General features: G+C 47.7%; 1 protein-coding gene across 3 annotated transcripts in view; it reads right to left on the bottom strand.

The window, feature by feature from the left end:
* DIP2B (disco interacting protein 2 homolog B) overlaps positions 1-23,044 on the bottom strand; it is a 60,872-nt gene that overhangs the window by 2,504 nt on the left and 35,324 nt on the right. For 2 of the 3 annotated variants that reach the window (XM_066337694.1, XM_066337696.1), the window contains 31 exons: positions 22,359-22,502; positions 21,940-22,059; positions 21,108-21,305; positions 20,811-20,902; positions 19,269-19,379; positions 17,993-18,116; positions 17,414-17,523; positions 16,582-16,684; positions 15,543-15,607; positions 14,958-15,051; positions 14,138-14,257; positions 12,867-12,981; positions 12,183-12,322; positions 11,841-11,977; positions 11,457-11,537; positions 11,227-11,354; positions 10,397-10,511; positions 8,489-8,690; positions 8,048-8,157; positions 7,860-7,940; positions 7,183-7,306; positions 6,721-6,842; positions 5,823-5,934; positions 5,285-5,394; positions 4,437-4,567; positions 3,729-3,897; positions 2,640-2,810; positions 2,129-2,190; positions 1,914-1,971; positions 1,280-1,354; positions 196-373 (listed from right to left, as the gene is read on the bottom strand). In XM_066337694.1, coding sequence (XP_066193791.1) covers positions 196-373; positions 1,280-1,354; positions 1,914-1,971; positions 2,129-2,190; positions 2,640-2,810; positions 3,729-3,897; positions 4,437-4,567; positions 5,285-5,394; positions 5,823-5,934; positions 6,721-6,842; positions 7,183-7,306; positions 7,860-7,940; positions 8,048-8,157; positions 8,489-8,690; positions 10,397-10,511; positions 11,227-11,354; positions 11,457-11,537; positions 11,841-11,977; positions 12,183-12,322; positions 12,867-12,981; positions 14,138-14,257; positions 14,958-15,051; positions 15,543-15,607; positions 16,582-16,684; positions 17,414-17,523; positions 17,993-18,116; positions 19,269-19,379; positions 20,811-20,902; positions 21,108-21,305; positions 21,940-22,059; positions 22,359-22,502 — 3,702 coding nt within the window. The remainder of the gene's footprint in view (positions 1-195; positions 374-1,279; positions 1,355-1,913; positions 1,972-2,128; positions 2,191-2,639; positions 2,811-3,728; positions 3,898-4,436; positions 4,568-5,284; positions 5,395-5,822; positions 5,935-6,720; positions 6,843-7,182; positions 7,307-7,859; positions 7,941-8,047; positions 8,158-8,488; positions 8,691-10,396; positions 10,512-11,226; positions 11,355-11,456; positions 11,538-11,840; positions 11,978-12,182; positions 12,323-12,866; positions 12,982-14,137; positions 14,258-14,957; positions 15,052-15,542; positions 15,608-16,581; positions 16,685-17,413; positions 17,524-17,992; positions 18,117-19,268; positions 19,380-20,810; positions 20,903-21,107; positions 21,306-21,939; positions 22,060-22,358; positions 22,503-23,044) is intronic. The other variant, XM_066337695.1, reaches the window with a different exon arrangement.

Genomic DNA, 23,044 nt, shown 5'->3' with positions numbered 1-23,044 from the left:
CAAAACTAAAGGGGAGTCACTTTCATCCCTCTGAACCTCGGAGTCCGCATCGCAAAACCGCGTCACTTAACTCTTAATATCAGAACACCTTACGAAAAGCAGCAAGAACCAGACAACAAAACCCTTCTTTTCTCAACGCTCTTTGCCTTCTGAAACACTGGGGATTCTCACATCTGTGGTGTCCTCCAGGCTCACCTCCACTGGCTGCTGTCAGCTCGGTGCGCCGCACGAAGCCCAGGTACCCGGTGCGCGCCCAGAGCGTCTGCGCCGCGTCCCCGAAGCTCAGGCGGGTGTTGAAGTGGTCAGCCTGAAGGGTCTCGTTGTCGTAAATGGTGTAATAGCCACTGGCTGTGTGAGGGCTGTTCACCCAAATCTGTGCAGGGAGGGATAAAAAGGTTTAAATCCCGGCGTCGCGCACCTGGAATTGCGGCAAGAAGGTTCTGAGAGGGTTTTTTATTCCAGCCTGCTGGCAGCTGCTTTTTCTTTCCCCCCACCCCGAGGAAGAAGTTCTCAAAAAAGGTTTTTTTTTTTTTTCTCAAAAGAATCTTAGTAAACAATTATCCTTTCTCAAAAAAAAAATTTTGTCCACCTGGTGTTTGCTGTTTCTCTGATTTAACCAATGGTATTAGAAAGGTGTCGTTCCTATTTACAAATCATGGTAAGTCTGTATCAGAAAACACATATTATATTACGTGTTTTATATAATAAAACGCATATTATATTATAAAATAATATGAATTTAGACAATAAAGCCTTCCTTTTCTATGCTCTCTGCATTCTGTAATATTTGGAGTTTTTCATGTCCTACAGCGACAGGTTCTGGTTTTATCTGTGATTTTTTCAGATCTAAAAAAATTCAGCTCAAATTTCCAAACACCCTGCAGGATCCTAAAGATGCCCCTTGAGATGTACTCTTGCAGTAACTGTAACTGAGGATTCACTGAGTAAATAAATCATGTTTAAGATTTTTAACATATCAAGTCCAAAACTGGATAATAATCCATCAACATAGATCAATATACTGGTGTGTAATCGAAGTAAGAAAAGCCAAATGTAAATTATACTATTTGGGAGAAAATTTGTGAGATTTAGGGTGGAACAAGTTTCTTTTCAAGTGGGTTTTCTTTAAACTTGACAGGGAAGTAATACCCAAATTCTGAATGTTCCGGCAATAATTCATCTTACCAAGGCCTGTATCACAGCTCCAAACTGTCCCTGTGCAGGGAAAATCCCAAGGAGCAACAGGAAAAGGTCCCCAAGGAGCAAAACCTGCACTTACCTCCCCAAGGTGAGAATCTCCCAGAGGCCCTTTTGTCTCTGGATTGACAATGACCACTTTGACTCCAGGCAGGATCTAAAGAGCACAAGAAGAAAATGTTCAATCCCTGCTGGATTATCTTCAGCAGAATAAAACACACCCAGGCTGCTCAATCAGGGCAGAATTTCACCCATGGACATCACAAAAAGGGATAAAAAGGGCCAGGACAGGTACAGCAAGGCAAGATCAGGTTATGGAATCATTCCATGGCTCCAGGGCCACTCAGGTAAGATATTCTGGGGCCTGTACATGTTGCTAGACCTTGATTTTGAAGAATTCAGCTAAAAAAACTCCAAGAAAACCTCTTTCTCTTAAGAGGGAGTAAGAGGTACAGTAAATCCCAAATCCAGGCTGATTTCAAGAATACCAGAGCCCACACTTCTGACATGGTTCATCTACTGCAAAAAGGGACCAAATCCCCCCAAGATTTCCAAGAAAACACACTCCTAAATCAACAGGTAATTCCTTATAAATCAAACTGACTTTGCAGAGGGAATTTATAATTCCAAGTGCCACCAAGTGCCACCTCCTCTCATGCCACAGGATTGTCCCTCCCAGCTCAAGGGCTGGGGCAAGTGGGGAGACACAGAATTACCTTCCCAGACTCAGAAAGCAGCAGGCTCTGTGGAGCTCCTCGTTCCACCAGACGGACTCTGAAGGTAAAAAAAAAAAAAAAACACATTGTCAGGGAGAAAAAGAAAAAAAAGAAAAAAAAAAAAAAAGCTGAAGTGTCTGGAGTGGTGTGAAAACTCAGCACCACTCCAGGGTTTTTATACAGTTAATAAATTGGTTTAAGTGAACTTACAGTACCTGTCATGTCTCAAGGATTTCAGGTCTACATACACCGTGGTGGGATCGGGCCCTGATGTTCCCTGAGGAGTTAATAATTAAAAAAACCCATTTATTTAGAGCAGTCAGGGTAACTTCTGCCTGAGCCCAGAAATGTTCCCAGGGGTTTCTTGCAGCAGAATTCCTACTGCTATTCCCCCACCTTTGCAGCTGCACTAAGGGAAACCCTTCAGGAAGCAGGTGACTTTTTGGAACTGTGTAGGAAGGAGAAGGGGGAGACACCCCAAAGCCTCTGAGCAATGAGGCACTGTTTACGTGGGAATCAACAGCTCAGATTCATGTTTCACTCCTTTTGAGCATCTGTGACACGATTTTGGCAGCTGAAAACGAGAGAAGCTGCTTAAATCTTGCTGCCAGCTGTTCCCTACGGGGCAGATGTTGGGCTTTTAAGAGCGTGTACAGATGGGGAGCGTGGAACACAACATCTGCAATCTGCTGCCAGTGCCCACAGAAGAGCCCTGAGAAGCCTTACCTGTAAACAGATGGCCACGTTGACCCGTGAGCCAAAGGTGGTGCTCACAGCTCGGGAGGAGAGCCCAATGTCCTTGAAGAGTTTGGAGAAGGAATGAGTGAGGGAAACTCGCGGCCGTTCCTCGGCCACCACCACGCAGGTGCGGACACAGGACAGGTTAATGCCTCGGGCCTGCACACAGAACATCAGGCAAAGGGCTGCAGAGGTGTTCACCTCTCCCCTCTCAAGAAGTTAAGGTTTGTTTCTCATCCCTTGAAATGCAGGACAAACTTCGGTCCTTGTGGTCTAAGTTACTTTTTTTTTTTTCTTTTTTTTTTTTCTGATGCTGTTTGGAATTATAAATCCTGCCTGAGCAAAACCTGGAAATGCAGCCAGAGCAAGACCTGGACTGACAGTGCTCCCTCCTGTGCCCCAGCCCTCAGCTGAGATTACACCTCTGATTCACTGCTTATACAGATGGAAACTAAACCCAGGCACAATAAAGTCATCCACTGGGATTGCACTGACTCTTCAACAACGTTGAATCCATTCTTATTTCTCTGGTGAATGCTGTGAGCAGGACCAGGCAGGAGCTCCCCGTGTGCTGCTCACCTGGTGACACAGCCCAGGCACCTGCAGAGCTCTGCACCACCCAAAAAACAAGGCTGAGCCAGGAAATCCCAGGGGAAAAGCCACCTCAGGCAGGGCATGGAGCTATTTTTTTTTCCCCCTTTTCTCATCTCCAAGGAGAACACACCTCCATTGAGCAGCTCTCCTGACATGTGCTTTCCATCATGTGCTGGTCTGAGCCTCCACTGCAGACTGTTACATAAGGAATCTGCTGCAGAGCAGCACTGGGATCCTCCCTGCTCAGGGCTGTCCTGACATTCCCTGGCAGGTGCTCCCTGCACTGCCAGAGCCCCTGCTCCTTTCCCAATCCTCTCCTCTCCCAGGGCTGCAGCTTTTTTTTTTTGGAGATTTGCTTTTGGAGCACCTCTGGCCTGGAGATTTGTGCCCCGGGAAAATTTGTGTTTAAGGATTGTGTCACTTTGCTTTAGTACCAGAGTTTTCTTAATTGATGTAACGTTACACTCAGGAAACGTTTCTTACCTTTAACATTTCAACTTGGTTTCCAAGTCCCTTTGTACACAGTTCCATGACTGAATAGGAACAGAAAGTGTCCCTTATTTTATACTGGCTGACAGTAGATAACCAGAGAAAAAGATTGGATTCCAGCTCCATAGGAGGAATTAAAATTGACTGATGTCCAGAATACACACTGTGAAGAACATTAGGGGGGAGAAAACATTTTTAGTGAAGCTTGCAGTCATCTTTAAATTAATATTTACTGCATTTGCACGTTACATTCCTGCTAGTCCACAGGCAGGTTGTGGGACTGCAGCTGAGGCAAACTGGAGCAGCAGCATTTTAAAAATGCAACTTAACTGTAAATGAATAACAATTTATCCCCACACAAACACACGCTGACAGTGAAGGAAGAGAACTGGCTCAACCCCACACAAAACAAAAACTCCCTTAGTGCAACATGTAATCAAGGGAAGAAAGGGAAGAGAAACATTCTGAAGCCAGGAATATTTGGCAGCACAAACACACATCATGGAGATGGGATAACATCCTGCTAATCTGCAGCAAAAGGGAACATGTTGTTGTCAGTTCCAAGACAAATTCCCCCTCCCTTACTGTAAATTAAGTCATTCCCTAATGCCAACACGTCTGTAATCACATCCAGAAGGTTCCATTTCCCCACTTAACAACCAGCCAAGAGTTAATTTGCCCCTTTCCCCACACTTTGCCTACCTGCAAAGGCACCAGAGCACAAATCCCAGCCCGCAGTAGGGGTCCAGACAAATGGCAATCTGCCGCGAGGAGTAGAGCTCACACTGGAGCTTGATGGCCCTGCACAGGCCACTGACAGCAGCATGGGACATCTGCAACACAGGGGACACTGCTGGAAGCCCAGGACACCACCCAGACACTCCCCAGCACGGGCAGGTGACAGCAAAGGGAGTTTATGGAGAGCTGGTGTGAGGGCAAAGCCATGGTTTGGTTCCTGAGCTTCCACAGCAGATGCAGAGACTGCAGAACTCTGACACTACCAGTTGAACTTGAAGCTGCAGTTGTTGGAGTTCCACCTCAACAGGAGGAAGAACTTTCCATGGAGGTGGCAGAGCACTGGGACAGTGCTCTGGAGACATTCCAAACCCACCTGGACATGTCACCTGCTCTGGGTGACCCTGCCTTGGACTGGGGGATCTCCACAGGGTTCCCTTCCCACCCTGACTGTCCTGTGATTCCAACTCCAAACCCACATGAGCAATAACAAGTCTAAAGCTTCCCTTTTCAGTTTCTAATCCCTTTTCAGTTTCTAATCCTCTTTTTTTTCTGACTGCACCCCTATTCTGCTCTTGCTGGAGGCCAGCAGAGCTCAGAGCTCTTCTGCTCTCCCAGGGCAGCTCTGCAGTGGGAGGCAGCAGCAGAATTCCTGACCCCACTGTGGAGAATCTGTTTTCCTCCATGGCAGAACTCAATGAAGTGAAGCCCACAACTTTGTTAGAAAAAAAAAATCAGGGTCTTTGTTTAAGCTACGAGGTGGAGGTCAGGCAAAGACAAGACCCAAGTGCCCATCTCCTAAGCCATTACTCTACCTTTACTCCTGTGAGCATGCCTGTTGTAGACACACTAAAATCCAGATATGCCAGCATTTCAGGTGTGGGTGGCTTATAGATCTGGGCCAGTCGCTTCCTGGGCAAGTCATCTGTGCAAGAGAGAAACAAAGGAGTTCGTTTTGGTGACTTGACTGGGATTTGGAAGGAGAACACAACTTTCAAAACACCAGAGATGGAAGACAAAGCTTTCTATTAATTCTCTTTACAGAGGAGACAGGCTAGTCCATGGCAAAACTCCTGCCAAAGCTCAAACACAGAAAATTCTTTATTCTCAGGAAAAGGGACAAAAGACCAACTCGCCCTGGTCTTAAGCAGAATAAAGTTGTCTCCACTGCAATCATTTCCCATGCACAGCTCAAAGCAGAGGAAGTCTCAGTGAACAAGGACACACCTTGGACAGCTTTTGTACACATTCAAATAAATTTTCAAGGGCCACTCAACAGGGGACAGCCCCTTTGGAGGTCACCAGTCACCTGTGCAGGGACCTTCAAGGAGCCTCCTGGCCCAGGGAGCTCACCTGTGTCGATGATGGTTGGCCAGGTTTTCACATCCACAGCACCAGCTGCCTCTCTGGACTTGAGCAGTCTCATCAAGGTCTGGGTTGTGAGGATACAGGCAGCTTTGCTGACCTGCAGAGATGAACATTTACTGAAACAGAGAGTCCCAGCAGCACTGCCACTTCGAGAGCTGATGTTCAGAGACTCTTTTATTGTCTGTAGCCAGTTTCTTTTAGCAAAGCTGAATTCTTTCCTCTGGTTTCTGCTTGCCCTCCACTAAATCCCCTGTCAGAACCTCTAGAGCAGGTGAAAAGGTGTCACAGCAAGATCCAACTTTCTCCCCCACGGTACCTCCTGGTTACTGGGCTTGGGAAGTGACTTCACTGCAGGATTTGGACTTTCCCCCGCAATAAGGAGCATCAAGGTGAGATTTTGGGTGGCAACACCCATGTTGGTGCCCTCAGGAAGCACCTGCACTCTGTCTGTGAGGAGGGGGCTCTGACATTTTGTAAGAACACTGTCCCTCAGCTCCAAGATGTACCTCTGAAGTCATTTGTAAGGCAACAACTCATACATTATACAACATCTTTATCATAAAAAATTAATTAAATCTTTCCCCTCAAACCAATTTTAATCTCACCTTCTCATAAACTCAAAATTCTATTTATCCTTACCACAACATCCTAATCACCAAACTAATTATACTAATTAAATCTATCTTACTTTCAAACTTATGTACTCCCACATACCTCAGCCCCTCTCACGCAGCACGAGGTTGGTCAATTTGTGTCACCCCCCTGGAGCAACGATTCTCAGTGTGACTCCTGTGTCACCTCTGGAGCCCGTGACCAGCCCAGCCCTGCTCCCTGTGACACACATGTCACCCCTGGAGCCCCAGGCTCTGCCCCTGTCACTCACCTCCACGATCATCCTCACTGTGGGCAGCGTGGCCACCAAACTCTGGGCGTGGGGCGGGCGCACGGTGACAGGGACACAGCCCGAGTACAGGCAGCCATAGAAGGCTGTGATGAGCTCAATGCCTGCAAAGGACACCACGGCTGCACTGGGGGACACTGGGGGACACTGGGGGACACTGGGGAAGGAGGCAGAGCAGGGCAGTGCTGCTCAGGGCAGTGGGGTTAAGGGAGACACTTCCACGGCAGCCCGGCGCGAGGAGGTCGGGAGAGGGAATGGGGAAAGGAAAGGAAGCACAAAGGAAACCATCTCCATCACATCCTGAGTGTCACACGACTCAGAAGTCAGGCAGGACACAGCAGTGAGCAGCCCCTCACTAGCACTGAGTGCCTTTGCTGTATTCCCAGATCCCAGTGAGGTTCCAAAGAAAGCCCAGGCCGTATTGCCCCAGTGGGACTCACTCACCAGGAGGATAAAGAAGCACCACATTGTCTCCTGCGTTGAGATGGCCTTTGTCACACAGCACTGATGCAATTCTCTCAGCCTTTTTGTGCAGCTGAAGGCAGGTGGCCGTGCACACAGTGGTTCCCTTGAAAAGGACACAAAAATGCTCTGAACAGGGCCTGGCACAACACAAACTGGCTGCTGTGAAATAAACCCAAGCTTGCTGGCTAGCAGGAGGCTACAGCTATGAGTTATCTCTACCTAAAGGCTGCTGGCACCCAGTGAGCCACTCATCCACTACAGTATCAAAGGACAGAGATGGAGTTAGATCTGCTCGAGAAAATTCTACCTTCCAGGGAGTCAGTTCAGGTCTTCTCGCACCAGAACCTTGCCAGAATATACTCAACACCATTGATAGGGATGGTGGCACCAAGGGATACACCATTAACTGATACAGGAGCCAGAGGGACCTACAAACACGCTCAGTTTTAAAATGAAGGGTCCAAACCATGACAGCCATTTGCTGAAGGGACCTAGAGGGTCAAAGAGTCAAGTTTAAAGTTACAAATCTATGGGCAAATTCTGATACAGAGGCTGAAGAGAGGCACTGCAGAGGGCAAAAGATTTTAAAGACTCTCCAACTGGCACTGCGTAACACATGGACCTTAAAAAACCCAACAGCTCAGCACTGGCTGTACCTTGGCATTCAATAAAAGGAAGAGTGGGTGGTCAGGAGTGGCTTGAGCTCTCCACTGCAACACTTCAGTCAGGAACTGGTGCTGGAAGAGACAGGCAGGAATTCAACACCAGCTTCTCCTTCAGTGCTTCCCCCCAGCAGGGGAAAACTCCTTCCCCAATTCTGCAGCTGTCCCAAACACCGATTTACCTTTTTAACCAAATCGTTGTCTTCTATTTGACCCAGATCTCTCCCAGAGGCTTGAGCGATTCTCTTCCCAGCGACCAGGTTCCCCACCATCACAGAGGCAGGGCCCACACCTGCACAGAGACAGCAGCACTTTGGGAAGGAGCAAAAAGGTCCAGAGAGTCCCTGCAGGACGCCACCAGCCCCAGGCTGATGGGAGCTCAGCAGGCATTGCTGGTCTCTCTATTCATCAGCAGGGAGAATCTCAGCGAGTTCAAAGGTGGGAATCAAAATTCCTGATTAATCTATGCAAAAGAGAGGTCTGGAACAGGTCCCAGCCACGGGGCACAAGGCAGGTTCTGGTCCCCAGCAGGTGGGACAGGGAGTAGGACACATCACCCGGGCTCCTGGGGCTGAGACACTGAGCCCCTCAGTTTAACACCACCAAAAAGGGTTCAAGGTTACCTGGCTGTTTCTGCCTGGGCTTTGGCAAGTTTGTCACACAAGTGTGTGGGCACATGAGGATGTTGCAGGGGTGCAGAGAGCCCTCCAGAAAGTGCTGTTTGGTTTGGGAGATGTGGATCCCTCCCAGCGGAGTTTTTGGCAATGTGTTGGCTGGCACCAGAGCGAGGCAGTAAACACCCACTTGGTGAATGCTGTCGATTGCCTGGAGAAAAGAGAGATGGTCACTGGCATTCCTGGCACTGCTGGACACAATCTGCTGCTGCTGATGCACTGAAACACTGCAAAGAAATCCCCAGACTTGTGAGGTGCAGGAGGAGTGAGTGGAGCACTGACGTCCCATTTTGATTTCTGTGCCACCAGCGAGTCTGAAGTGCTGGGTACATCCCTGCCTTTACAGCCCATTTCACAGACACCAAATCCATTTTTAAATCTTTCATGACCAAAATCCCAAAATATCCACGGCTGCCTGATGAATCACACGATTCTGATCTCGGGATTGTATCCATCTGTCTCCTGTGAACCGTCACATTCTGTTCCCTCCTGCCCACCTCAGCATTCAGACATCTGATCCATTATTCAGAGCACCAGGTACTTCCCTGATTTTCCACCCCAGCTTGCACACTTCACTCCCTGAATGTCATTCCTGGAATGACACACATGCAGTGCAAGGCAGCTCTCAAAGGAAGGATTTGCTACTCATTCTTTTAGGACCACGCTCATTCAGCTGTTCTGGCCTTTCCCTGCTCATTTTCCCTGATGAAAAATGCATCTCCAAAGAGAAGAGTGGCTTTAAAGCCAAGCTCTGAGCTGCACATGATCCAGACTAAAAGCACAACTCCAAAGCTTGAGCACAGTTCTGAGAGGTGGCTGCCAGAGCTCCTCTGCTCTCCCAGGACTTTCATGGAATCCCAGACTGGCTGAGCAATTTCTTCCCAAAATTTCACTTCAATTTCTCTTCTTTCAGTTTGAAGCCATCCCCCTTGTCCTGTCACTCCAGTTTTCCCTCAGGACACACCAGAACAGCCTGGACACAGCCTGTGACCCTGCACAAACACCTTGTGCCAAGAGGGATGCAAAGTTTGTGGTACCTCCAGCCCTGGGCCATGCCACTGGCCTCTGCTCTGCCCACACCCCAAAACCAGCAGGATTTAAGTTTTAGTTTTCATGATTTTCACATTCTGTGCTGCCCAGGGGTGCAGTCAGTGTCACTCAGCTCTGCACAGAGCAGGGACACAAAACAAATCCTTTTCCTGCTGAAGACCAAGCACAACTATTCCAAGTTTTCAGACCCAAAAGCATAAATAACAGTGGACTGAAGTGAGAAAACAAGAAGGATGGGACCTCATAATCTGAAGCTGTAATTGCACAATTAAACCCCAAGATGCAAATGGACCAAAACTTATAAAAGGGTGAGACCTCGTGACTGACTTGTGCATTTTGTGACTGTTTTGTGCCCATTTTAGGTCCATTTTGGGTCCATTTTGTGCCCATTTTGTGCCCATTTTGGGTCCATTTTGTGCCCATTGTGGGTCCATTTTATGCCCATTTTATGCCCATTTTGTGCCCATTTTGTGCCCATTTTGTGCCCACCTTGGGCATAGCCCTGACCAGGCTCTTGCCCTGCCCAAGGTGTACCTTTAAGGCCTTTTAATAAAAATCTACTTTATTCTCTCAGCTCTGCCCAGTCTGTTCCAGCTCAACCTTCCCAAGGCATTATCCCCCTCAAGGCATACCCTTAAAGACCTTTTTTAAAAAAAAATAAAAATCTACTTTATTCTCTTAGCCCTGACCAGGCTCTTGTATATTGCCCAAAGCGTACCCTAAAGACCTTTTAATAAAAATCTACTTTATTCCCTCAGCTCTGCCCCAGTCTCTGCTCCAGCTCAGCCTGCCCAAGGCTGGTTGTACCTGCAGCACTCTGCTCATCCACTGGAAGCTGTCCTCCTCAGAAGCATCTGGCCTCTGCTCTGCCACCACCACGATCCTCTCGTCGTAGAACACAGACACAGAGAACACAGCAATCCTAAAGGAAAAGGGCAGAGCCAAGCTCCAGTTTCACTCCTTGGAAACAGGAAGCCAAAGGAGAGGTGAAAGACAGAGTTTGTGTAAAATAACCACGGGGCAAAACAAAAAAAAAAAAGAATCAAGGAATTAATTAGCCATGAGTCAAAAGGAAAGACTGGGGTGTATTGGAGGGGTTAATTGCACTTTCTGAGGAAATTTCCATATGGCACAGTCTCCCAACCTGCTGTCACATCCCTGTTCCAGCTTCTGGCAAAGCACAAATGGAAGGAGATTTAAAGGCACCTACAGGATGGTTTCAAATCTCTCACTAAGTCTCAGAGATATGAGCTGAAGAACTAGAAAATTAGATCCACAACTGCTAAATAAAAATCAAGTATCTCTGGACATTAATGAAACTCTTCTTTGCTGCATCAGCCAGCAGCTAACGACTGCAACTCTGCAGAGACAGAGAATTAATTTCTCCATGTGGCTGTATCTTGTTCCTTGATTGCTTTCCCTAAAGCACAGACTTGATGAAAAGCCAGGCTGGATAGTGGAGAAAAAAGATCTGTGCTGGGCAGAATCAGGGCAATTACTACCTAAATCAAAAAAATACGTTTACTTTAACTGAGCTACCCAAAGAGAAATAAAAAAAAAAAAAAAAAAAAAAAAAACCAAAGCTTCTGATCCAGTTTATTACATGCAGCAGTGTCTGGGGAGTTTGTTGTGCTCACCTTCCTCTGTAAACTGTTTTGATGGACTCCACAGCCAGCCCAGTGGCCACGATGTCATCGGCGTTGTGCCTTCTCCCGCTCACCGTCAGCAACCCGTCCATCTTCCCTACCACAAACACCAAACTGCCCTGCAAGACAAGCGAGGAGGAGCTCAGAGAGAGCTCTTCCTTCCCCCAAAAGCTTTGCTGCAGAAAGCTGAGGGGTCAGAGCAATGCAAGTGCCTCACGTACAGGTCCAACAAATCCCAGCAAGCCGGAACGCACGAAGGGAACTTCGCCCACTGGAGAGCCAGAGGAGTTCACAGGGATCACCTGCAACACAAGGGAAGACACTGGAGGTAAAGCAGCCTCAGGAGAGAAAAAAACTTTCCCCATTTCAAGAATTGTGCTTAAAGTCAGTGAAGGGAAGAGGAGAAGAGAAGGGAATCCTTCGTACAGCCCTTGTTTTGGCAGGGTGGGAGATGTTTGTGGGAGGGATTCTGAGTATCTCTAAGTGCAAGCAGTTTTCCATTGTGTGTTTAAAAAAAAAATAACATGAACACTTCAGTTACAAAGCCAAGAGCTCCAGTTTTATATGGAAAATGAGGCAGGAAAGATGCATTCTGTTAGACATACCTCGAAAGTATTCTTTGTCACCCCTGCCAGCCCGTAGTACATCATCCCTCCTGCTCTGGAGCTCACACAGATTTCACCAATCTCGTCTGTTTTACAGAGCTGGGGTGGCCCATCTGGTTTCACTATACACATCATGCCTAGGACAAATGAGGTTTTGTTAAAACAGCTCCCCAACTTTGCCCTGAGTGAGAACTGACACATTTAATGGTGACAGAAATGACTGAGTTTGGCCCTGCCCCACCTCTCCCACATCGAGGCTGATATGGGAGAGAACATTGATCAGTTTTGCTCCTAAAACTTCCCCAAAAAACATCTCACATGAGCCTCCTGCCTGTTTTTTACCTCCTGGCATCACGTGCCCGACGTCCTGGACAGTGAGAGCAGAGTTTTTATCTTCAGTGTTGACCCGAATCACACCGAAACTCAGCCCGTTCATGGACAGGATTGCTCTGCCTGGCAAAGGAGCCCCGGGGACTCCAGGCCTGGGAAGGACACAAAATCAATAAATACACTCAGTCAGGCATTTGGGCTCGGTGTCAGATGGCACAGAAACACAAAAAGGTGTATTCAGTGTCTCTGCTCTGCAGAATCGTTTCAAACTTCGATGGCAATAAGGATCTCCACCCAAAGGAGCCACGTTTTTTCAATCCCTAAGGAATTATGTTCCTGGGCACTGCAGCTCCTCTGCCAGCTCCTTATCTCAGCCCATGGCAAACCCCAAACTCCAAGACAACGTGATGGCAAGGCTGCTCCTTACAGAATGGACAGAAAAAAAGTATGAGAATGTCCAAAGGATCTCAACTCCAGGCTGTGGGAATCAGGGAGGAAAAGCAGCACTCAGGACACTGCTGAGCTGTCACACAGCTCAGGAATCACTGAGATCTCAGCAGAGAGCTTTAACAGCTCAGCCACTTCAGGAGCTGAGCACACACAGTAAATGTCAGAGGAGTTTATCACATGCTTAAATCAACTCCAAGAGCAACCCAAGGGTGAGCAAAGCCCAGCCTGGAGGACTCAATCTGTTACCTCCGGATGGCCACGGTCATCGCTTCGGGGGAGGTGGCACAGGGACAAATGGCCTCTGGTTTGAGCCCGTGGCTCTGAAACAAGCTCAGGAAGGCATCACAGGAGGAAACAGACCCTAGGAAGAAAGAAAAGATGCCACTAGGACTTCACACAATTGGATTTCATGCCCATCTAGACAGGAAGGGGCAGGAGGAGGATTTGGGAGACTACAGGAGAAGTGGCCTCGAGTCGTGCTGGGGAGGTTTTAGGTTGGGTATTAAGGAAAATCTCCTCTCTCAAAAGATGGTGAGGCACTGGAACAAGCCCAGACTGGATGTTCAGACACTGGATTCCACCCAGAGCAGGGGTGGAATCACAGTCCCTGGAGGGATTTAAAGGATTGGTGGATGTGGCACTTGGGGACAGGGTTTAGTGGCGAACACAGTGTGAGGTTAAGGGTTGGATTCAATGGTCTTAAAGGTCTTTTCCAGCCTGAACAACTGATTTTATCAACACTGATTTTATCAACACTGATAAAATTTTATCAACACTGTCCCCATCCAACTCACCCTTTTCCTGCTTTGCAGGATCTCTCACAGGGGCTGGGGACAGTCTCAGGGGCTGGGGACACTCCCAGGGGCTGGGGACACTCCCAGGGGCTGGGGACACTCAGTCACAGGGGTTGGGGACACTCACTCCCAGGGGCTGGGGACACTCCCAGGGGTTGGGGACACTCCCAGGGGCTGGGGACACTCACTCCCAGGGGCTAGGGACACTCACTCCCAGGGGCTGGGGACCACCCCAGGGGCTGGGGACACTCCCAGGGGCTGGGGACACTCCCAGGGGCTGGGGACACTCAGTCACAGGGGTTGGGGACACTCACTCCCAGGGGCTGGGGACACTCCCAGGGGCTGGGGACACTCCCAGGGGCTGGGGACACTCCCAGGGGCTGGGGACACTCAGGGTTTGGGGACACTCCCAGGGGCTGGGGACACTCCCAGGGGCTGGGGACACTCAGAGGCTGGGGACACTCAGTCTCAGGGGCTGGGGACACTCACAGAGGCTGGGGACACTCCCAGGGGCTGGGGACACTCCCAGGGGCTGGGGACACTCCCAGGGGCTGGGGACACTCCCTCACAGGGTTTGGGGACACTCCCAGGGGCTGGGGACACTCAGTCCCAGGGGCTGGGGACACGGGCTGGGGACACTCCCAGGGGCTGGGGACACTCCCAGGGGTTGGGGACACTCCCAGGGGCTGGGGACACTCACTCCCAGGGGCTGGGGACACTCACAGGGGTTGGCGCCGTCGGTGACAATCAGCATCCTCAGGGAGCTCAGGCTCACGTCCCTTTGGTCCCGATGGGCCATCATGGCCCAGTGCAAGTCCCGACACTTCACCAGAGCCACTTTTGCTGCAACAGGCACAGGAGCAACACCTCAGGACAAATCAAAGCTTCCCGTTGTTGTTTTTTACATGGATGCACAGTTTGAGACCCCCCAAATGAAGGAATTCTCACTTAAGCCTTAAATACTGAGAGTGCAGTGACAGCAAAGCCAACACAACAATGGCATCTGCTGTGGCACTGCCACCACCTGAGCCAGGGTCTGTCATCATCACGGCCATAAATCATTATCACCCTCTGAAGGCCCCCAAAGAGGCCAGGGATCAAGGGCTCCTGCTGCACTCTACCCTTTTCTTGGTTTCCCAAAAGGAACTGGCTCCAGGTCACCAAGTCCCCACCACTGAAATGGCATCAGGGGTTTGTGCACAGAAATAAATGGCAAAGTCCCCTGTCCTCCCCAAGCTGTCACATTCCTGTTCCAGCCTCTGGCAAGTGACCAAGGCAAGGAGTTTGACAAGTATCTACACAACATGGGGCTTAAAAAATCTCTCGTTGAGTCTTAAGAGAGATGAGCTCCAGCTCTGCCTGAGGATCGAGAAAATCACATCACAAAATAAAAATCAGCTATCTTTAGACATCAGTGAAACTCTTGGCCCTCGAGATTTGGCACGTTAGAGCAAGAAAGATTTAAGGCATTTGAGATTTTTAATGCCCCTCCCTCGTGGATCCTGAGAACTCCAAGCTGAAGTTCTGGATCCTTCTGATTTACCTTTGTGGGCGTGAACTCTCTGCACCCAGGAGAGAGGACAGGTTTTCATCACAGAATAGGGCACGCTGATAGTGTGCAGCTTGTTCATTACATTCTGAAAAGCAGGCAAAAAGATTGTTTGGAAAGGGATCACAAACCTTTCATCGAGTTATCAGAAATAAATCACCTTCAGTTCCCATCAACTTCCACCCCATCATGAATTCAGAGGTTTAGTCAGGATGATTCTGTCGTTCCCCCAGAGAACTGCAGCTCTGGCAGGGAGAGAAATGGTTGTTTTTAACAGGTCATGGTCCTCAGCCATGGACTAAAATGTGACTGTTGTCACAGAATCGTGGAATTCTGAAATGGGTTGGGAGGGATTTGAAAGCTCATCTCATCCCACCCCTGCCATGGGCAGGGACACTTTCCACTGTCCCAGGTGGCTCCAAGCCCCATCCAACGTGGCCTTGGACACTTCCAGGGATCCAGAGGCAGCTCTAGCTCCTCTGGGCACCCTGCCCACCCTCCCAGGGAAGAAATTTTAGTTAATATCCCATCTAATCATTAATCTCTCATTACAGAGAGCTCTGGCAAGCCTCAACTCACCGTCAGAATGCCGTGCCACAGCCCTGCATCCTTCTTAAAATCCAACACGTTCACGATCGTTTCACCTGGGGAAAGAAAGGTGAAGCTGTCAAGTGCAACTGTGCCCATCATTTCTGCTGGGATCTGCACAGGGATAAACCTGTCAGTGATGTGTCAGAGCTGCTCCACAGGGCAAGCCCAGGGCTCTGTCTGATTGCTTTGTGTTACTGATCAGAGCTCTCTGTCATGCAAAAACAAAAAAAAAATTTTTTTTTTGTCCATTCCTGAGCAGGAACATATCCAGAAAGCTGCAAGGAAATCACATTTCAGCCTGAAATGTCCATCAGGAGGACAGCAAGGGGCTGAAGCTCATTATGCAGCAGCAGTGGAGGGAAGGGGAGCCAGAGAACATCATTGAAGCCCTGACTCTCAGCACTGCTGAGAGCTCAAGAGATGGATCCTAAAAGGCAAATTTTGCATTTTAAAGCTCTGTGACCTACAGCTCTATAAATAGTTTCGCTCGTGGATGTAGGAATTCGCTGGATTTAAAAAGCAGACCAGAATAAATCAGCACCTACAGCAAAACCCCTCTGGAATACCACCAGCACCTTCCAACCTCCACTTCTGGGTTACCCAAAAAACCTCACAGCCCCAGAAACTTTGGCATTTACACACTGTCAGCAATGAAAGTTGGGGAAGACATTTCCATGGGCCATCAGTGCACTGAGAGGGGACTTGAGCTCGTTGGAAAATGTTACATTTTTCAGTCATTTGCTCCTATTTTTGGTTCACCAGAACAAACTCCACAACTTCACAGACATGAAATAAATCCCACTTTTTATTCCTCTTCATCATGGCAGCGAAAATGCTGCAGTTTTGAATGGGAAAAAACCTCACAGCTGATTTTCACTTTTAGGGGGAGAATTAATCCGCACTTTTCCACTTTTCTTTTTCGCAGTAAATATTGGTTACTCAGAGACAAGCTGCTCAAGATATGAGAAACCCCTTAAAACAATGTTGTCAGCTTTTAATTCCTTTGATGTTCTGTGGCCTCACCCACCTTCAGAGTAGTTGCAGGCCTGAGACAAGGCTTGGCAGTGGGCCAGCATGGCCACACGGGACACGGTGACACCCATGACACTGCCCTCTTTGCTGGTCTTGTACTGCACAGGAGGAAAAAGAGAATCAGGGAGAGCTCTGGATCCCACTTAGGAAGGAAGTTAAATCACAGAATCCACTGTGAAAATGAAAGTTGTCTCTTAAAGCTGTTGAGATCAACCCAAAAAAAAAAAAAAAAAAACCCCATCTGTGTGAAAGCTCCGAGCCGAGGAGATGGTTATTGTGGTGGCACACAAACACACACACAGGAAATCTCCATGGAGATGGGAGGGGGAAAATAGAATAAAATGAATGTGTTTGTGTTTATCTCACTGTCACTGCTGCTCCTGGAACAAACTGGGAAGCCAAACTGGGATTTCAGGATGGCTGAACCACCACTGAAAACGGCTGCAGTCACTACAAGTCGCCTTCTGGAGCACCAACAAAAATCAGCAAGGCCAGAGAATTCCAACTGCTGCTGCCTCAAGCACTGTCAGAAATGGGTGGTATCAAACACCACCTCAGAGCTCAGCTGCCTCCAGCTCTCACTTTTTTGGAACAAAAAAAGAAAAAAAAAAAAAACATCTCCAGCTTATTCCAAGCAGTGCTCAAAGCCACAAAGGGATTCAAACCTAAACTGAGCTTCACAGCAGGATGTCCCCAGTGAAAGACTCGTTTCAGTGGCAGGAGAGTGGGAAGTTTAAAGGAGTGAGGTGAAACTATTCTCTCTCTGGTGATTAGAACATTAAATTCAGCTCAGGCACGGTCTTTTCTATTCCCCATTCACCACTTACCTCAATATATGCTGGCTCAGTTCCTGCTGCTGAGATGTTGGGCTGCCAGTCCTTGGGAGATTTGGAGAGATATTTTGAATCTGTCACAACCCATTTGAGTCTGGGCCAACCTGGAGCCAAAATGAAAACGGGACATTAATGTCAGTTTATTTATTGAGGGGTTTATATTCGGCAAGAACACAATAAAGCCCATCATTTGTTCAGTTCCACCAGCAAAATTCCAAGCCAAGGCCAGAAGGTTCATCTCTTTTCTCATCAGGGAGTTTCAGTGGGCAACAAGGTTCTTCCTCTCCTCAGGGAAGATCCCTGCAGCATTCCTAAATAAAGCTTGGGAATAAAAGTGCCTTAGAAGCTGCCAAATGAAGGGGCCTGAGCTCAGCCCTGCCTTGGGAGGTGACCCCCAGAATATCAGAGCAGCTGAGTCAGACACAGGGGTGGATCTCACCACAACCACAACAATTTGGTGGTGGATCAGCAGTTGATCCTTTAGCTCACCCACTAAATGCCTTCAGAGGGCTCCTTTCAGATGGTTCAGCTGCAGCAGAAATACGATTTAAAGCCAATCTATAACCAGCTCACCTTTAAACTGCACAATCTCTCCGTTCTGGGTTTTTGGGAGCCCTTTCAGACACACTTCAGTGGTGAGGGCCAGAGCAATCCCACAGCTCCCCAGCAGGAAACCAATCTGCTGCCCACCAGCATCCTGAGGGAAGAGGGGGGAAAAGTCACTCCTGTTCCAAAATGACAAAAGTCACCTTTCCCTTCCCAAAAGCCAAGGTTTGATAATGCTCTGAGGACTTGGGGGGGAGGAATGGCAAGGAAAAGAAGGAAATAACCCATCCCCACACACATTTAGAATCACAACTGGAGTGACTGGGGCTACTGGAAGGTGTCCCTGCCCATGGCAAAGGATGGAACTGGATGGTGTCTACAGCCCCTTCCAACTCAAACCATCCTGTGACCCCATGAAATGCAGCACTGGCAAGGTTAAAAGGCACTGGATGTGAAATCCAGGGAAAACAAGAGCTCCTTGCCCAGCACCCATCATCTCCTGGCATTAATGGAAACCCAGATGCTGCAAAGAGGAATTGAGAGGCCAAAAAAAAAAAGCCAAACATGTAATTACAGTGGAATAACGAGACCTCTCTATCCCCTGGAGCCAATTGCTGTTGCACAATGATCAAATGAGGAGAAACTGATTGGGCAAACACTGGGGAAGTTTTAATTTTGCATTTGGTTGCTATAGCAGTCTGTCACAGAGCAGAGAATGAAACCAAAGCTCTGGGTGTCCCTGAGTGTTCCCAGCTCATTGCCACCTCTCCTGCCTTAACTTTGCCATTTTTTTGTTTATTTTTTTGGTTTTTGTTTCCTCTTGTAAAATCCTGGAGCTTCACACAGCTCTTGACACAGCAATAACAGTGCAAAAGTTCTGCTAAAGGTAAAGAAAGCACTTTGTGGAGCAAATAATTTACCAAAAAAAGTGCCTCAAAGTCTTCAGGAATACTAAGCACCTCCATCTCCAGCAAAATCAGAGCCTGGCAGAGCTCAGCAAGGCTGGATTGAGCCCCCTCCCATCAGTCAGGGGGGCAGCTCCACACTAAAATCCGCTCTGTATAAATTATTTGCAATAAGGAAGTGAAAACTGCATCATTTAGGAGAATTGACCATCTCCAGCTGCTCAGCCCAGCTCTGGTCAATAAGTTTTTCCATTTTTCAATGCTATTTCAGGCTCCCAAAGGTCCTGGTTGGTAGAGAGCAGCTCAGGCAGCAGCTGGAGGCTGTGAAAAGGTTGTCAGAGGCTGAGCCTGACTTGGTTTCCATCCCACAGGGCTCCTCCAAGTTCCATCAACGTTACCTTTCTGGTAAGAGGTACCTCTATAGGCACTGGGATCACTTCTGCCAGCAGACAGCCATAAAATGCCACCATGAACATCACGGGGTCGTTGTTGGGATACACAAGGGCAACCTGCAAGCCACAAGTGCAAAATGGCAAAGTCCACAATCTAGAGTGGCTAAAAGTCATAAAACTTGGTGGTGTTTTCACATTTTTCCTCCCACAGAGATCAAACTGTGCATTTCCCTCAGAGCTGCTGATGGATTTCAAAGACCAGAGAAGTTGCTCACAGAGGAGTCAGGATCCCTGAAAAAATCCCACCAATTTCTGTCAGGACCCCTGAAAAATCCCACCAATTTAGGTCAGGATCCCTGAAAAAATCCCACCAATTTCTGTCAGGATCCCTGAAAAAATCCTACCAATTTCTGTCAGGACCCCTGAAAAATCCCACCAATTTAGGTCAGGATCCCTGAAAAAATTCCAATAATTTCTGTCAGGATCTCTGAAAAATCCCACTAATTTCTGGCAGGACCCCCTGAAAAAATCCTACCAATTTCTGTCAGGACCCCTGAAAAAAATCCCACTAATTTCTGTCAGGACCCCTGAAAAAATCCCACTAATTTCTGTCAGGACCCCTGAAAAAATCCCACTAATTTCTGTCAGGATCTCTGAAAAATTTCACCAATTTCTGTCAGGACCCCTGAAAAATCCCACCAATTTATGTCAGGACCCCTGAAAAAATCCCACCAATTTCTGTCAGGACCCCTGAAAAAATCCCAATAATTCCTGTCAGGACCTCTGAAAAATTTCACCAATTTCTGTCAGGATCCCTGAAAAAATCCCACCAATTTAGGTCAGGATCCCTGAAAAATCCCACCAATTTCTGTCAGGATCCCTGAAAAAAATCTCACCAATTTCTGGCAGGACCCCTGAAAAATCCCACTAATTTCTGTCAGGATCCCTGAAAAAATCACAATAATTTCTGTCAGGATCCCTGAAAAAAATCACAATAATTTCTGTCAGGATCCCTGAAAAATCCCACCTATTTCTGTCAGGACCCCTGAAAAAATCCCAATAATTTCTGTCAGGATCCCTGAAAAAATCACAATAATTTCTGTCAGGATCCCTGAAAAATTTCACCGATTTCTGTCAGGATCCCTGAAAAAATCCCAGTAATTTCTGTCAGGACTCCTGAAAAAATCCCACTAATTTCTGTCAGGACCTCTGAAAAAAATCCCACTAATTTCTGTCAGGACCTCTGAAAAAATCCCACTAATTTCTGTCAGGACCTCTGAAAAATTTCACCAATTTCTGTCAGGACCCCTGAAAAATCCCACTAATTTCTGTCAGGACCCCTGAAAAAATCCCACTAATTTCTGTCAGGATCCCTGAAAAAATTCCAATAATTTCTGTCAGGATCTCTGAAAAATCCCACCAATTTCTGTCCCAAGCAGCCCTGTCCCTGGGGTCAGTCTGACCATGGTGTCTGTGCTAAGTTCCAGCCCCAAAACACCTCATTTCCCTCCAGAAGAATAAGCAGAGAGCCCCCAAATCATTAATTACCCTGTCTCCAGGTTTTAACACAGGCTCGTTTTTGGTCCCCAGTTTATTAAGCAGGGTGTAGGCCAGCTTGAGACTTCTGCTCCACAGTTTGCCTGGAACACAGAGAACAGAACAGAGCCTTGCTCAGGATGGAGCAGCACGAGAGAACAGCTCCCACCTTTTTTTACCACCTCCAGTGACACACTGCTCTGTCCACAACACTCATAAAACCAGGAAAGGTTTTTTGGTCTAAACCCATGAGCTCTGTGCTCTCGGGAGCAGCTGAGCAGCAGAAGGCAGAGTGGAGGCTCAACTCACCATAAGTGAGGGTATAAACTGGTTTTCCTGTCACATCCAGGGCTGTCAGACAGGGACATTTGGCCTGAGTGGTTCCCCAGCGTTGCAGAGCTGCTTCCAAGGCAGGAGGCCAATTGCAGACCACCCCCAGGGGCTCTCCCTTCACTGGGGTCATCTGGCGGCCCTCGGGCTTGGGCTGGTTCGGGTCAGGCTGAGGAACTGAGAAAATCCAATAATATTTCCAGTATCTACTGAGATACAGATTATTCTATGTATTGAGATACATTCTTTTACATAATATTGAGATACAGGATTATTTGACACAATCCAAGGAAAATGATATTTTCTGTCTTCGTCACCCGACAGTTCAGGTTGAAACGAGCTGAAAGCAAACCTAAAGGAAATGAGGGAAAAGGACTGAACAACCTATTCCATCCCATTTCCTAGGAAGTCTTGCATAAAACAAGACATCAGCAACAGAGTCCTCCCCCAGGATTGTTGTTCAAAGGTGTTCAACACATCAGTAAGGAAAGGAGCACAGAACTGCAGAAAAGAAAAGAACGCTGGAATGAAATTACTAGTGAGGACAATCCCCTTTGGGAAATTAATTAAAGTGGCCCAGGCAAACAAAGGGGGTTGAAAAATCTATTTAAATATTTAAGAAGTTTAGTATTGAGGAAAGCTCAACAGATCAGCAAATTACTTCAAACATTGGGTTTGGGTCAGACTGTTCATGGAAGCTGCTGCAAATAGTGAATCTGAGTCAACCTTGAGAACAACAGCACAAAGAACTCAGCTCCCCGAGTATCTAATTGTACCAAATGTGCAATAAAACCATCATTTGTGCCATTACCTTCCACGATTTCTTCAAAGTCATCCACAAAGAATTCTTTCAGGGGTGGTCTTTTAGGTCTTTTCAAGGTGTTCAGCAACTGCTGAATTTTTGTGGACACTCTGCTGCTCACGGGAACACCTGGAGGGAAAGACCCAAGAGCTCAGTGCCACATCCACTCATTGCCTGGAATTCTCCAGGGATTTGGGACTCCACCACCTCCCTGGGCACTCCCAAATGCCTGCCCACCCTGTCTTAGGAAGGAATTCCAACACCACCACAGCAGCACAGCAACACCTTAAAACCAAAAAACCGCTCCCGACTTGGCGGAGCGCTTTCGACGGGATCGACGGGAGTCGGAAGAATAAATGACAAATCCATCAATCCAAGGCTCTCTCTGAACACTGCTGCAGCTCCTGGGGGCCCCAAAGGTTTCCTACCATCTGCAGTGTCCATGAGGCTGGAGCGGTTGGATCCCTTGTGCATCCCCTTCACAATTCCAGAGGGAGGGAGGTCGATGGCTGCCGGCCGCGCCGACGGCGTGGAGGTAGTTGCTGTGACATCTGGGGGGACTGAGAAACTTTCTAAACAAAAAAAAAAAAAAAAGAAGAAAGCTGCTAAATGCACCTTTTATCATCCCCCAGCTAGGTAAAGTGTCAGTGTTACCAATAATCCTAAGGGTTGAAGGGGCTGGATGTATGGGAACTCTCATTAAGGCTAAAGACGCTGATTCCTAAAGGTTCAGCAGCTCTAGGACAGGCACAGTATCTGTCCTGGAAACCAAAAAAAACCAAAGGCACAAGGTTTTGTCCGTGTCAGGAAAGTGCTTCAGCAAAATATAATTTCTGTTCTTGGTTTCTAACCTTGAAGCTCATTCTCTTGACATTCAGTACTGTAAAAAAAAAAAAAAGGAAATAAATAGTTTTGTTTTTTTTTTTTCTCCAAGTTTGAGATTCACATGAGCTCTGAAACATCCAAAGTCCAGAACAAATCCCTCCCTCACCTATGCACTGATCTCTCTTGCTAGAATTCTACTATTTAGCTTTTTTTTGTGAGTGAGGGCTTTTGAAAACAAAACACGCGGGCATTTGACCGAAGCAGATCAGCAAAAGTTGTGCTGGGTTTC

This window comes from Sylvia atricapilla, chromosome 29, assembly GCF_009819655.1.
Source record: "Sylvia atricapilla isolate bSylAtr1 chromosome 29, bSylAtr1.pri, whole genome shotgun sequence".
NCBI lineage: Eukaryota > Metazoa > Chordata > Aves > Passeriformes > Sylviidae > Sylvia > Sylvia atricapilla.
Note: the sequence above shows the minus strand (reverse complement) of the source record. Positions and strands in the feature narration are given on the sequence as shown.